The 15,605-nt window shown below is 40.4% G+C and overlaps 1 protein-coding gene across 1 annotated transcript in view; it reads right to left on the reverse strand.

Annotated features, from left to right (window-relative positions):
• ctnnbl1 (catenin, beta like 1) overlaps positions 1 to 15,605 on the reverse strand; it is a 52,064-nt gene continuing 36,459 nt past the window's right edge. Inside the window, exons 14-16 of the mRNA XM_074680586.1 lie at positions 10,604 to 10,741; positions 9,725 to 9,797; positions 1 to 606 (exon numbers count right to left, since the gene is read on the reverse strand). Of these exons, the coding sequence (XP_074536687.1) occupies positions 518 to 606; positions 9,725 to 9,797; positions 10,604 to 10,741 (300 nt within the window). The 3' untranslated portion in view covers positions 1 to 517. The remainder of the gene's footprint in view (positions 607 to 9,724; positions 9,798 to 10,603; positions 10,742 to 15,605) is intronic.

Raw genomic sequence — 15,605 nt, forward strand, 5'->3', positions numbered from 1 at the left:
AAATCCAAAACAAACAAAGCAGGTAAAGCGGGAGAGCCAAGGGAGACACATTAAGTTTGCAGATGCCTGCGAAGTCTGTCTGTAATTATCCACAGTCGCTCTGAGGATATCTCATTTTCTCTGTTTCAGTCGAGCTACAATCTCCTGCTCTCCAAACTCGACGCCTGCTGATGCCACTGTGAGCAGGTTTACATGCACAGCAACCTCTGGTTTAACCAGATCTCCTGCACAGAGGGGTTGTGCTTATACAATGAATTTAACATGAACAGAAAATACAAATTTAACCTAAAACTATTTCCCAAAACACATGAATATTTTCATCTCATGGAACAGAGAAGGTTTCTTTTAACAATAATCACACAGAAATCAAAAGGGCTGGTTTTAGCAGAGCATTGCTGTACAACATGCCCAGACTGTTACTTGTTACAGGGCCATGGTCACAGTCACCATCAGTCCCCCATCAGATGGTTTTTGAGCTTCTCTCGAGTAAAAAAAAAAAATAGAAAAGATTTTCAGATTAGAAACTATCTAAAAGGTCCATGATCCTCTTCCTCTCAGCCTCTTTGAACTCATCACTCTTCCCGTCTCCGATGCTCTCAGCATATTCTGCAAAAGACACAAACAAAACAAAACAGAGGATTAGTCTAGTGGTCAGATCAGGCAGAGTCAGTTTGGTTTTTGAGGACACAGAGTCATCTCTGAAGCAAGAAACTTAGCAGATCTGGCTAAGGCAGCAGATGTGAAGAAAATTAACTGGCTACTTGATCCCCAAAATGAGTCAAAGGTAACATCCTGATGTTTCAAAACAACTCCAAATGGCACAAAACAATAACAGAGACACGGCAACCCTCTAAAGAACTGGAGCCAAGAAGTGTTCTGAGTTTTAGCCCAAATTATCGAACTGTGTGATTCAGAGTCGAGGTGGTGATTCACTCCTTTCCTGTCCTTTGTGCATGCTCCCTAAACTTTGCTATAGCTGTGAGGGATGGTTAACTTTTCAACATGTAGCTCTTTCCTGTATCTGTTTTAATTCACAAAAACAGTCACACTGCATTCACCTATCACTGAATAATCATCTTGGGAAGACTGGACCACATTAATAAGTTGGGGGCACAGGAGAATATGATGATGATCCTAAGTGTTTGTGTTCAAAGCAAATCAAAGAACAACTCTGAAGAGGTTATGCTTATATCTAAAATCTGTTTTCACTTTATTTTTTTTTCTCTTTTTTGTATCTTAATATTTTTAATCTGCTTTTAATTGAATTTTAATTGTTTAATATGTTTTCTCTGTATAGCACTTTGACCTGTTGTATTGCCTTGTTGAAATGTGCTTTGCTGAAATGTGCTATATAAGCAAACTTGCCTTGCCTCGTCAGTGACTCCTACAGCAGAATTGACAATGAGAACATTATAATTAAAAAAATAAACATCAGCTATCACCTTCCAGTGATTAAGTTTCTGAGCTAAGTTCAAATTTCATGAATTTTGATGTCATCATAAAGGTGAGCAATGAAGAATATTTCTCTCGCATACAATTCAACAATTCCATTTAGCAGATGCTTTTGTCCAAAGCGACGTACAAGACAAGCAAGAATTTTGACTGGAGGAAAAAATCTTAGTAAGTGCGACAAATACTTTGTTTGGCCGCAGGTACTGCCATCTGGTGTTAGGAAATAATAATTCAACATCAACAATATTGTTCAACATTCAAGTGCTCACCAAGAGCTGGATCTGAGACCTTCTGACTCATTCTACCCCTGAGGATAAATGATGCGTCCGACTCGGAAGTCGTAATCTACGAATCCCAAGTGGGAAATTTTAACTGGAATGCCCCCTGAAGTTGGAATATCCTATTGGAAGATCCACACCACCCTCGAGTTCCCAGTAGGACATTTCAACTTCAGGGGTAAACATTTATTAAGCTCCTTTTTATTCCGTTTATTTTAGAATTTCTTGTGTTTGTTGCAACAAATCAGCTGTATACAAAGTATTATTTAATGTTTATATACAGGAATATTGCCGTTATGGCAAGTTTTTTCCAACCTTGCAACTGGAATGCTTTTAACTTGGAGATGACATGTTTCCTGCTCTCCACTTCCCGATGTAAATGGGAAGCAGCAAAAGAGAAGAAGGGGCAGAACAAGTGCGTAAATGCTCCCTGAACAGCTAGGTTTTCAGACATATTTTACAGAGAAAAGGAATACACTATCGTATGAATATGGGTAATTTATGCCACCATTTGGGAACAACAGAGAAGGTGCGTTTGGGACAACATCCATTTTAGAAAAATGAAGCCAATGCGGAAGTGCTATAAGTTGCTGTTCATTGAGAATCCACAGACTTTTGCAGAAAGACTGCAAAAAAACAGACTTTTACAGCATTAAAAAAAAAATATTTACAGCCTGATTAGAAACATACACAAACTGTAAAAGGGTAATTTTTGTTCTAACTTAGTATTTTAGAAGACCACAAGACGACAAGTTTGTCCAATCCGAGGCACAGCTCAGCTCACATTAAAAAGGAAGCTAATAGACCAACATGGCCCCAGCCAACGATCAGCTTCTTTATCCTGCATCAGGAACAGACGGGTGACATAGTGGAGACGTCCATAATTAATACAGTATATCATTTAGAACTAAGCTGGGCTTGGACAACCACGCATCCTCAAGGCAGAGCAAGAGGGAGTGTAGACCTGGATGAGGGACCACAGGTAGGCAGGAGCCATTCTTGTCACTGTTTTGTAAGCCAGAAGTAGAGCTTTGAATTAGCTGCCACCGGAAGCCAGTGAGGAGAATTTAACAGCGGGTGATGTGCTTTGTTTCAGCCTGGTTAAAGACTAGACGTGCTGCTGCATTCTGGGTAATCTACAGAGGTTTAAATGGACATGCAGGGAGGCCAGCCGGGAGGGAATTGCAGTAGTCGATGTGTGATATCACAAGGGCCTGAACCAGAAGCTGCGTGGCTTGTTGTGTCAGGTAGAGTCTGATCCTCCTGATGGCATATCGACAAGACCGAGCAATCGAGGCCACATGAACCTTAAAGGTCAGCTGGTCATCAATCATGACATCCAGATTTCTGGCAGAGTTTGTGACACAAGCTGATTGGATCTGGACAGGAAACTGGTCTGTGGTTAAATGGAGGGATATGCTGTAATGAAAATGAGCTCAGCATAACCTACAACTGCTCACAAAGTTTTGTGAAAGCCAGGACTACTTTCTTAGACTCCTGTTGGAAACAAACAAATGGTCCAGGAAAAATTACATTAAATTCTCGAGGGAGGTAAGTAATTTAACACAAACAAATTACTACACTCATAGTCCAGGTTTCACTGAGACTGCAGTCTTTTCAACAGGGAATTTAGGAAATAATTGTTTCTTCCTTAATTTAAAGAACAGAATAATTAGGAGGAAGTAAAGAACTGCTCTAACTTCAGGGTTGAGATCACCTCCTTTATGGCTTCACTGTATTCTGTGATCAATAACACAAAATTTGTTCTTTGTGTTACTAAGAATCAGACGAGCAGACATATTTTAGTGTTTAGCCTTAAACTCCCTCCAGATAATCTCTGGCTTGTCCATACTTGGCAGGAAACCAGCTTACTGCCTCTGAAAACATGTCTTAGAGTCACAAGGCATCATGCCATCAGTCGTTCTGGGATCCACTGTGTGTCCTCTAGCTGTGAACACTGAACGGTTCAGGTGTTCAGTTTGGTTCTCATACTTCATTTGGTGCTTCTGAGTGTTTGACTGTTTTCTTCATTTGATGCGTCTGCCTCCCACACGAGGCCTTCGAGACTGTAGAACGGTCGATTTGTGAGTCTAATGTGCAGAAAGAGAAATTTGCAGCTGCCGCAGCCTCAGTGGAGCCGGTGCATTCTCTCTGTCTCTCAGCCAGCCTCTGAGGCAGGGATTACACATTAAACCCAGGGATGTCGAGACAGAAAGATGAAAAAGACTTCTTTTTCTCAGGGAGACACTGCAGAGAGGAGAGAATGAAGGGGGCTTTCCTGACAAGAGCCCGCAGGGTTTAGAAGGACGAAACACGGCTGTCAGAGACACTGAGGAGATTTTGTCTTTCAAGAGGGGAGGAATGTTTTCGTTTTATTAGACTGTACATAAAGGAGAGTGACAGGCATAATGGGACTGAAGAGAGACCTCGGAGATATTGTGGGAGAACACAACTTGTCTTCATTAGAGCTGGAAGACAACAGAAACATTGACCTCAATAATTAAACAACAAGGGACTTCATTTTTGTATCTATTTGCAGTTTCTAGTTGGTAACAGAAACATGGTGCAATCTCTGAAATACAGCACAACTGGGCTGAACAGATGGGCTTAGAAGTTTGATCAAACTGGCTTCAAAATGAGCCAAAAGTTTAACCTGATCATTTAAACCACAACTACCAGGAAAGAGGGGAATACAACAGGCTTCTGAGGGGCAAGAGAGTCTTAACCTCACCTTAAAGTTGGCTCAAGTTCTCTTCTTTTTAGGTTTAACTGAGGTTAAACCAAAAAAGAGGAGTATCTGCAGGATACTGAAAAGTGGCAAATAATGCAGATCTGATGATCAGGAGAGCCACAAGGCAGACCAGATATGAAAAGTTTCTGGTTAGAGGATTCAAAGTGCGACAGAAGCTCACTGAGGAGCACAGAGGTCACGCCATTCTTGGTCATTTTGAGCAGAGTTGGATGATAAAGACCAAAAAGGTGGGTGTAGAGCAAAAAACCAAAGAGCAATGTGGAGAGTGAATTTGCTCAGAGGTTTTAATTTAATCCATGAGGATGTAAGCGAAGCCAACATGTCAGAACTTTGGGACTGACTCAATAAATCTGGTACAAAGACACCATAGAGCGACACAGAAAAAAGAAACAAACAAACATAAACAACAACATGAAAAACCTGGAGCCTCTTTCATCACTGTGCTGTCATTGTGCTGGTGTTCCTGTGTGTCTCTCTGTGTCTATAAATGGCGGTGCAGTCAGCCTCTCAGACAGAAAGGTCAGAGACTCGGTGACTCCTCAACTCTCTGCAGAACCTTTTCTTTGGCATGCCGGTACTCTCTCCTCCTGTCACCACGGCAACGCAGCAGAGGACAATACAGTACTGAGCATGGCCATTACTCAGGTCAGTGACTGGGACTGATCTGCCATGAGTACAAGGAGAATCATTTCCAGGAGCAGTCTCTGCAGCAGCAGCAGCAGCCAAGGAAAGGGACACGCTGTAGGACTTAGAGTGTGATTACTGCTGCTGCGGCGGGACGCCACAGAGCGTTTTAAATACGGTTAGACCAGCGTGAGACCAGTCTGAAACTGGTCTGATCCAGACACACAAAGGATGGCTGGCTATGACGCTGTAGTGTGCTAATCAAACCAACGTAATGTCTTCAAATGTTGCATCAGTCCTCATGAGAGAGGCTGCACACAGACTTGATAAAAAGGAAATAATGCTAACTTGTTAACATGCTCGGTATCTCAAGCATCAAAATAAATTATATACAGATGAATATTCCTCTTTCAAATATGAGCATTAAAGGTCATCTGGAGAAAAAACAGTAACAGCAGAGTGAGTCAGCCATCTGCAGGGCTGTTTAAAACAAATGTCAAGGCTTTCTGAAGGAAAAATAACAAATGAATGCAGGCGAGGACAACAAACAAGAAAGTAATTCTCCAGAATAAAGTAGTTTATAACTTCATAAACGCTTCATTTTCAAAGGCAAAGTTTTTCTGTGTGAGAGGTGGTTGCTTCTCTGAACATGTATTTTCTACCTTTGCGATGTGTTCACAGTGATAGCAATAACACCCTCACATCTTTGGTTAGATGTCGGCTTACTCTGTCCCTGTGTTACATTTTCTTTGTTTTCTTTAAATTACAGACCCAAAACAAAAGTAGATGACTGTGTGTCTGGAGCAAAAGATTATGAAAAACACTTTATTTAAGTGAGGTTTAGCATCAAGCTAGTGTCAAACCAGTTTCTGTGTTATACCCTCTAATGGAATAATCACAGGCCTCACCAATGTGACATGTAGGTACTTTTCTGGACAGGTTTATATCCGGCAATGGCTGAGGGTCTGCAGCTGAAGTGTAAATCAGGCTCCATTGTGGGGCTGTCTGTGTCAGCCCAACTTAAAGAACTTTCTCAAACCGATAATTTGACATTCACGCCCACTTCACACTCTGCTTGGACAGCTGTGAGGAGGTGAGGAAAGAGCCATGGTTTGAACTTTTCCTTCCTGCTCTCTTCTAATTCATGACACAAGACACCTTTCAACAGAACATGAAACTGTTCCAAAGGAAAGTGTCTTAAAATAAGCAGCATTGTCCTCGTATCAAAATGAAATCAACCCCCTGCCTCTGTAACCATTCTTTTCACTCATAGTGGCCGTTTGGATGAGTTAAAGCCTTTTCATCATTTTAAAAGATTTAACAACTCTGAACACAAACTATTTAACATCACCTGAATATTCTCTGTTCCTGTTCTGATATTCTAGTGTCTCAGAGCCTCAACAGAGGTATCTCTAAGTGATTTTGTCGGTTATGTTTACATGCAGTCCGTGACCCTTTCATATTCCGAATATTAGCAATAACCTAGTTGCACACAGCCATGTAAACACCGATAACCCTTTTTAAAAAATGGAATATGCTCATATTCCAGTTTTTAACAACCTTAAAAATCACCCCTGGCTTCTCCTTTCCTAACCTGAATATTTGATCATGTATACGCCTATTGGGATATCGCCATCCAAAGGAATATTAATTTATATTCTGTGCCATGTTCTGTTCGCAAGGAATCTTTGTCTTTTGAGTACAGGAAGTCCACCGTGGTGCTGCTGCTGTTGTTGTTGCTGTTGCTATGGACATGTTTCAGAAACTGGAATATTTACAACCGCATGTAAACAGAGCCAGTGACATCCATTCAGAGATCAAGACCCCATCACAGGTAAAACAAAATTACATTCATCTTAGGAGAGAAAATTAAAATATTCTCTTATTACCCAGAGCCTTATCGCCTACGACATGACCTGAACATGCACTTCTAAATTTAGAGACCAGTGTGGCTTGAAATAGGTGAGAGTTTACTGTCTAATAGAAAAGGTAAGGTCACGCACGACGAGCCGTACAGACACACACACACGTATAATGCAGAGGTGTGACAGCATTATACAATGCAGACGCCCAAACACACAGCACATAAAACACACACATAAATGCAAATCCAATTTATGAGAAATAAATAAATAAATCATGCCAAGATCACACAAGGACACGTCCAGTCAACACGCACATTAGTATGTATGAAGGCTGCATTCCAATATAAACATGCAAGGACACACATGAATACAAACTACAAACAGAACATGTAAGAAACATGCAAAGATGTTCTCTTAAAGCAACAGAACACAAGCAAGCGAAGGTAAGCGAGGAAATTTCTGCACACATTAATATGTGAACATGCTACTGACAGCATTTCACAAACAGAAATTCATGTTGGTGCGCAAAAATGTTGTCTGGAATTTATCCCAACAAACACACACATGTATGTGGACAGAGACTCAAGCAAAAGTCACACACCAGTACATTTAGAAAACACATTCCCAAACACACACACAAACACACACACGCAGACTGGAGACCTGCCACGCTTGCTGGCAGCGCCATGCATGACGGATGGCTCTATCTACAACGCTACATGCCACTGAGAGCCAGAGGCTGTGTGAACGGAGGCTCGTCCTCCAGCTTCAGCCGACAATGATACAGGACGGATGAATGTCACTTTGGGAGGAAAATAACACACCTGCCAGCTCTTTGAAATACAAGAAGAAACAAATATTGCAGACTAGAACTCTTTGGGAAATGAATGAGGAATGAGTGATGATCCCAACGGATAACAATGTGATTATTTCACAAGGCATGTTTGCACAGCTAGATGCATTTCTGTGCATGGTTTTACAGTCCGTCCTCTTGTTTTAATAGAAACACAATAAACCTGTAGAGCTGTCTCTTAATGGTTGATTTTTCTTGAGTCTCTCAGTCAGCCTATGAATAGCCTCAAAAACACGACTGTGATCAGCACTGTTGTGAAAATGGGCACACGCTCAGGAGGAATGGAGAGGACAGGAACTTGCCAAATTAAAAGCTTGGATATTTAAGAAAAAAAGGGCCACCTTAAAAAGACATTAAGAGATGCATTTGGACGCACAATTATTAACAATTGCCAATGCTTTCATCTTAGTTGAGCATATTTAGAAAAAAATGCTGTTTTTCATAGTATTTTATTTTATTCCAGCACAAGCACTTTGGCAGAAAAACAGCATGGGCCTGGGATCAAACGACAACCACAGCCAAAGAGCAGCAATTATACCAACACTTCACCCAATGGTTGCTTCACTGCCAGGCTGAGACTTGGTGAAAGGAGCTTAAAAATACAAGATGATAAAAGACTCTGCTTTAAGTAAAGACAGTTTTGCTGCAGGTACTACTAATCTAGATTATTTCATGCTCATTTCCTTTGCATGTGTGATCTACCAACACAGCCTGTTGATCTGATTCAGTTTTTCTCTGATGTGACCAGTTATTGCTTGTATGCATGTACATCATAACTGAGGCAGACTTTATATCTATTTCATGTAGGGCTGAACAATTGAATTGAATTTAAACCGACATCGTAATGTAACAGAATGCAATTTTCAAATCGCAAAGGCTGCAATTAGAAAAAGATAAAATAAATAAAAATTAAAGTGCATTTAGTTTAGATTGTGTTTTGTTACTGATGAGAGCTCAGTCATTTTTTTTATACAATTAATATTTTAATTTATCTTCACACAGTGTTTCTTTTTCATTTTATAAAAAAGTGCATTCCACATGTTGACATATTTCAGTGGTTGAGCCAGAAATTTGGTCTTATTTACATTTCTGCACTGTACTTTATGTGAGATCCATAGACGAGAGGATTCATATTTATTGTTTATTTTTTTGTTCATAATAGGCCTGTTGTTCTGCAGTGCTTTGTTCCTTTCTCTGATTTTATTTAAGGTAATTAATGATAATTTTATTAAAGGTCTATAAGGCCTAAAGTAAAATCAATCTGTCAATATTCTACTGTGATTGTAATAGTTAAATGAAGGTATATGTTATTTGTAAACATGACATGTAGGCCTGGCATACTGGAAAACTTGTTTGTATGTTACACTATGCTTTGTTGTGTTGGTCATACTATAGAACGGTAAACATAACCCCCCAAAAAAATTGCTTGCTAAATCGCAATATTGGTACAAAAAAAAAAAAAATTGCAATTAGATTATTTTCCAAAATCGTTCAGCCCTAATTTCATCCCGTTATTTGGTTTAAAACTAAACCAAATAATGGTGTAATTGTATTTTTCTAAATAACCAGGATCTGTTCGTTCACAATCCAGCTAGAAGCTTTGCATTAAAAGCTCTACATCAAGTCTCGGGGCACTGTCCTGTGATGTTTGGAAATTGATCAAACAGAAGAGCTTCTCTCTAAAAAAGACAAACATGTTGAGTAAAGCCTGGCTAACCTCTCAGAGTGGATAAATCTACCAAGAGAGACATTATAATAACATCTGTGTAGTACATGCACCAGTATTTTCTTCCCATCAGTTTCTGTTTTTGAGCTTTAGTTTATTTGTTAAAGGATTTATTACATTTCCAAAAGACTATATTTGAAGAATGTCAGTATCCAAGAAAACAAAGACACTTACCTCTCATGACGTGGCGCACCACTTTGACGGAGCCTCCTCTTAAGTTGAGGATTTGGTGGACTCTCTGCTGAAGCTAAAAGTAGAAAAGGAAGAGGATCTGAAAAAAAAACTGATGGTTTCAAGTCACATCAGTATCCCAATTTGTTTCGGTACATACTGCAAGGACTCAGTGTCTGCCAAAGTCGAACTTGGCACTAAAATGTGCAAAATTTGCATCTTATTTTTCTTAATGCAGTGACAGCATCTACGTTATTGTTCTCCAGAGGGGCAGACATCCAAAAGATGTTGTATCAATTGTCTTTCACTTTAATAAGAAGCCAGAGTTGTTCACACAGTTAGCCGTCCTGTTCCTAATTCAAGCTCCAGGTGATCTTTGTCCTGGTTTAATTGACTGGGCGACACAGCTTGCCGTGTCATTGCTTATGTTTTAGCAGTGTGGTTATTTAATGAGACCTTTGAAAGACAGACAGCTAACACCAGATAGCAGTCTCTCTTTCTGCGTTGAGGACAAGTCTAGTACTGAATGTACAGGAGCTGCCAAGAACTCCACAGGTGTGAAAATAACATGACGTGAAAGTAACTGAGTGGCAATCAGTAGCTCTGATATCATGCTGGGATAATTAACCTTTACTCCCAGACTGACAGGAGGTCCAATGTTGTTTCTTAAATTAGCTTGTCTTGTACTTTCAGCAGCTATGGGCACATGTTTGTCCCCTGTACAGTCCTTGGGTGGAGGCCTCTGATGGTGTTTAGAGTATAGCAGTAAAGGGACATTGGTAGAGCTACAGCTTTCAGATCAGCTACATGAGAATAAATTACATGGAGGGAAAACTGACTTGGTAAACCAGACTTGCTGTGTGTGTGTGTCTATGTATGTACCTGAGATATCCCTGAGTTGCTGATCTCCACCATAATGTAGCAAATCAGCTGAAGGACGAACAATCCAGCGTCCAGGCGACGGAGGTAGAACTCATCCTCCATGCTGTCATCCAGGATCTCCCCTCTACGAACCATGTCCTGCACACAGACACACAGACGGATCAAAAACTCAAAAAAAGAAAACTTTATGCATGACAGTTAATAAATCAACATAAACACTCTGCTTGAGGAGATTTCTATCATACTTTAAAACTAAAAAAAGTTCCAACAAACAGAAAATCACAGACAAAGTTTCATTTAGGTGTTGTTTTTCTGCTTTTTCCACAAATCCATTTTCTCCTTTGACCAGACAAACAAATCAATTGATTTCACAGCTTTGCTGCAAAAGGAGGGAGGGACTACCAAGTTGAGGCATACACACTCACACGTACGGCAACGCTCTTGCATAGTTATCCATCTTAACAACCCTGTCAGTATGCCAATAACACAGTGCTGCCAATACGCACAGAGCCTACATTAATCATCATTAGAGATTAAGAAGCAGACCTGAGGGGGAGAACAGAGTGCGCAGTGTAAGCTGTTGGAGTGCTACAGAAATACAGACGGGTGTTAAGTGTTTTGCTGTCACACAGTTTTACATTTAAGCATCAACAGTAGGAGTTAAATCAAGGCCATACCCAGTTAGAAAATAACAGCGGGGAAACAAATTGTGTGAAAATAACTGCATGTACATATCTTTCTTTATCCAAATGCAATATTTGGACAATTCATTCATGTTTGCTAGATTACATATGGAGACATGAGCAATGTTTGTACAGGACTTCAGTTTATACACATGAATAAACAAACAACAGGCTTTTCAGGGCTCTGAGTAACATTGCTTCCCAGTGTTGCTAATTTGAAGTCTACCTTAAAAAACGCCAGTGGAGGGCTCAGTTTAGATCAGCCGCTAAATCCAGCACCCCATGTGAAGAGGCTATGGAAGCCTAAGAGGGCAGTCTGGGTTCAAATCTGACCCTTTTGTTGAATATCATCCCTCAACCTAATTTCCTACTCTATCCGTGGTTTTATCTCTAAATAAAGGCATTCAAAGATCAAATCATCTTAAAATGTTGTCAGACAAAAACACTGCTTAGGTCATTCTGTCAAGGAGTGTATAAATTTAATAACTGAGATAGTTTACCCTTCTTGAATAAGCCTCAATTCTGAATTTGAGCATGCTTTTTCTCCAAAACGTTGATCCAAAATATTGTCAAAACACTTGTTAATAATTGCAGGCAGGGACTCAATTAAACCTCTTTTTTTTGAATGAAGCAGAAAACAATCATTCAGAGGTGAAATCTTAACACATGGCTGCTGTGTCTGCCAAAAACTGAAAATATTAGGTGGAACTGCTAACTGCAAACTGTGCAAATCCAAAAAGGATTTAGAATTCAACTTGCTTAGTTCATGTAGAGAGAATGAGCACGTACTAAAACATTAAAAATTTATATTACAAGTTTGTCTTATAAACTACATTATGAGACCTATGAGACTGTAAATTCTGTCTTTATTAGTTTCATCAAGTCAGGATGGCCCAACACAGGAGAGAAGCAAAGTGTATTGCAGAATGTGACACGGTAAATCAGGAAAAAGGGCAGCTTTTCAAGGCGTTGCTAATGAAAACAAATAGCTCACAGCGTGGCGCTAAAGGGTACCACACATGACATTTACATTCCAATGATTTCATCTCAGAGAAAATTAAAACTTTTAAAGGCCTTGTCCTTAAAGATCAATGACACTGTAAAACCCAATTATAGCTGTGAAGTTCAACTCATTAACACGTCTCAATCAAAGGCCGAATCATGAGGACCATATCACGAGACTGCTCGAGGAAAAGCAGCTGCAGGTGGCAGAGCTCGGACACAAAACAACAAATTCATTTCTGTCACATCTTTGTGCTATAAAGCTGGATGCCATGCTGCATTAATTATTCACCATGTGACAAGATTAGACTACAGATACAACTTTATAACAAAACATTACCACACAGTGTCAGCTTTAGCTTGTTAAAGATACAAAACAATGCAGATAATTAAAACAAGACCCTTTAATAAAGCCACTGAATGTAGGGCATTTGTCTCTTCACTGTCCTCTGGGTAAAACATTGTCCCAGAATTCTGTTTGTGACAAAGCAAAGTGTTATCACATTGTAAAACAGTCTCAAAGCTTGGCCTTGTTGCTGTCAACTAGCACATATTAAAGATGCAGAAAACTTGAAAAACAAAGCTATTTGAATGTAAACCATGTTTTCTCTCCTTCCTGTAGGGGAAAAAAAGTTATCTCAGTTTCCAGGACAACTCTGCTCATTATTCTGAGCCAATACAGTGGCTCCCGGCAAAGTAACACAGATCTCACAATCCGACTCGAGCACTATGCAGGATGTAGGCCTTCACGGTGCAGAGAGAGGTCGTTGCACAGACATATGTCACCTCTGTGGGAGAGCAAAAAGCAGCAACTGCATACACACAGATTGGAAAAAACAAACTTGGTCTAATTTTTCTCTCATTGGTTCTAACAAGGAGCAAGTCCATTTCTATTTGACCTCATTACCTCACCCCCACCACTGTAAAGCAGAGCTGTGGGCATTTTATAGGAGGCCTTGAAAAAACTCAATTATTGGATGCCCAAACTTCATTACAGCCAACAGCCAGTTTTGAGACTCCACCTCTGTTGTATGAAACAACATGCCTGCACCTCAGTCTACATTTAAGGCAGTAGCAAGATTGAAGATAAAGCAATTTTCACTACAACTTGTGTCAGTACTGACTGCAGTCATAAATTCCCTAAAAGTCAACCCCCATCAAGACCTACACCATGTATATAGGCTTTTAGGGACTAACCTATAGTTGGTGTATGAAATGAAAAAGGTAATTCATGATTAAAAACCATGTAAACTTCCAAAACAGCTGATCTTCTCTTACAAAACTATTACCCTACCACCTGCAACAAGTTGCCTGACCACATGTGGCCATGTAGAGCACATGAAAAGTTGTTGGAAAAACTGCCATCAAAGTCTCTGTTGTTTGGTAAAAAAAGAAGTTTGAATGAAGAAGAAATTGCTGACAGTGATACTCAAGTTGTGTCACAAGGTTTAGGGCAGAAATTACCCCTACAGCAGTGTTTTTGTGCAGCAGAAGCCCAGGGCGCTCGCACCAAACACCCCCTCCCTGCTCGTCAGACGGTTTCCTCTGCACTCAGACGGGGCCAATTTTTACTTGACCAAAAACACAAATAAACAGACTCCCACCGAAAAAATCTGATATCGGTCTGCATTCACGCTTTATTCAGAGAACTTCAGCACGTTACTTTCACACAAAAACACCACTAAATAAGGCTCTAGTTCTCATCGTGTTGTAACAGCGCTACCTCTGCTGCAGAGCCACAGCTGGCTACGAGGCGCTCGCCGCTTAGTGTATCAGTCTGCGCACGCGGCATGCCAGATATAAACAAATGCAGGTAGTCTGCCAGGACGAAGAGACACGATGAGAACTAGAGCCTTATTTAGCTGTGTTTTTGTGTGAAAGTAACGCGTTGAAAATTCTCTAAATAAAGCGTGAATGCAGACCGATATCAGATTTTTTCGGTGGGAGTCCGTTTATTTGTGTTCTTGGTCAAGTAAAATATGGCCCCGTCTGAGTGCAGAGGAAACCGGCAGACGAGCAGAGAGGGGGTGTTTGGTGTGAGCGCTCTGGGCTTCTGCTGCACAAAAACACTGCTGTAGGGGTAATTTCTGCCCTAAACCTTGTGATAGGACCCAACTTGTTCCATCCTAGAGTATTACTTTTAAGGCCAGTTGGTCTGAAACACTTTAGATTTAATTCCTGAAAAGTGTAGTTTGGAAAGTGCAGCACAAAATGTCTCAATAAGCAGTTTGGAGGAACAAAAGTTGTGGATTGTTCAATGAAAAAGCTAGTCTAAAATCTAATTTATACAGCTCGAAGTGCTATCAGTAACGGTATTCATGCTTTAAAGTCTGATGGGTGCGTCCCTAATCATCAGCAATTTAAGTTTTTCTGACATGCCTGAAGGATGCTGCTTTGTGCGGTCAGCAGCGTTATTCATTTTACAACAGAACCACAACCCAGCTCTTCTGACATGCTTTTCACGTTCAAACCAGCCCGCAACAACACCATATTTGTGTCAGAGTGTGCTTTTTGGCATTGCAGGAGCATGAGGGGTAAACAGAAGGAGCTTCATACACACACACACACACACACACACACACACACACACACACACACACACACACACACACACACACACACGCGCACACACAGAGTCAGACATGCACAGCGTTGTTCCTCCCTGCTTGCTTCGACGGTTTGCCTCGTCTCTGTCACTACCTTCAGAACCACAGCAGGGAGATGACTTGATCCCACCCTCACCCCTCTGTCACATTCTTGTTGAGAGAAAGGTGTTGCAGGTGTGTAAAGGTGGCATATTGATCCTACAGTATGAAAGGACTGGTAATAATACCAATCCTATCCCATGTTAGATCAAATGCTCTATTTGGCCTCACATGATCTGGGTCAGATGGTAATTTTGTGTGAACAGGAGGGCGAGCTGAAGAATCTAATGAAAAATATAAAACCTTAACTCCACGGAGCAGATAATCCGGCACTCAGACTAGGAAACAAAAGATCCTGAGGCAAAAAAGGTCCTATCTAATCATTTCTCTGCACTTCACACTCACGTAGCCAACATTATGGAGGATTTAATTAGTGATAAGCTTCAACCTGGTTTCCCTAGTTAATTTTTAGTGATGTGGAAAAAACTCATGCCCCTCATATCTTACACACTCACTGTAGAAAGGTCTTGGTAACTTCTTCTGCAGTTAGCTTACATGGCTTAAGTATGATGTATGTTTATTGCAAGAATTGGGTGCAACATGTAAATATATTTATTTTTTGCCATGTTCTTGGTTCCTCAATAGCATACAATCATCATCAGCTGGTACTTT

The sequence above is a fragment of the Halichoeres trimaculatus genome, unplaced genomic scaffold (assembly GCF_033239565.1).
Source record: "Halichoeres trimaculatus isolate MK-OKI-2021-1 unplaced genomic scaffold, fHalTri1.1 fHalTri1_scaffold_11, whole genome shotgun sequence".
Classification (NCBI taxonomy): domain Eukaryota; kingdom Metazoa; phylum Chordata; class Actinopteri; order Labriformes; family Labridae; genus Halichoeres; species Halichoeres trimaculatus.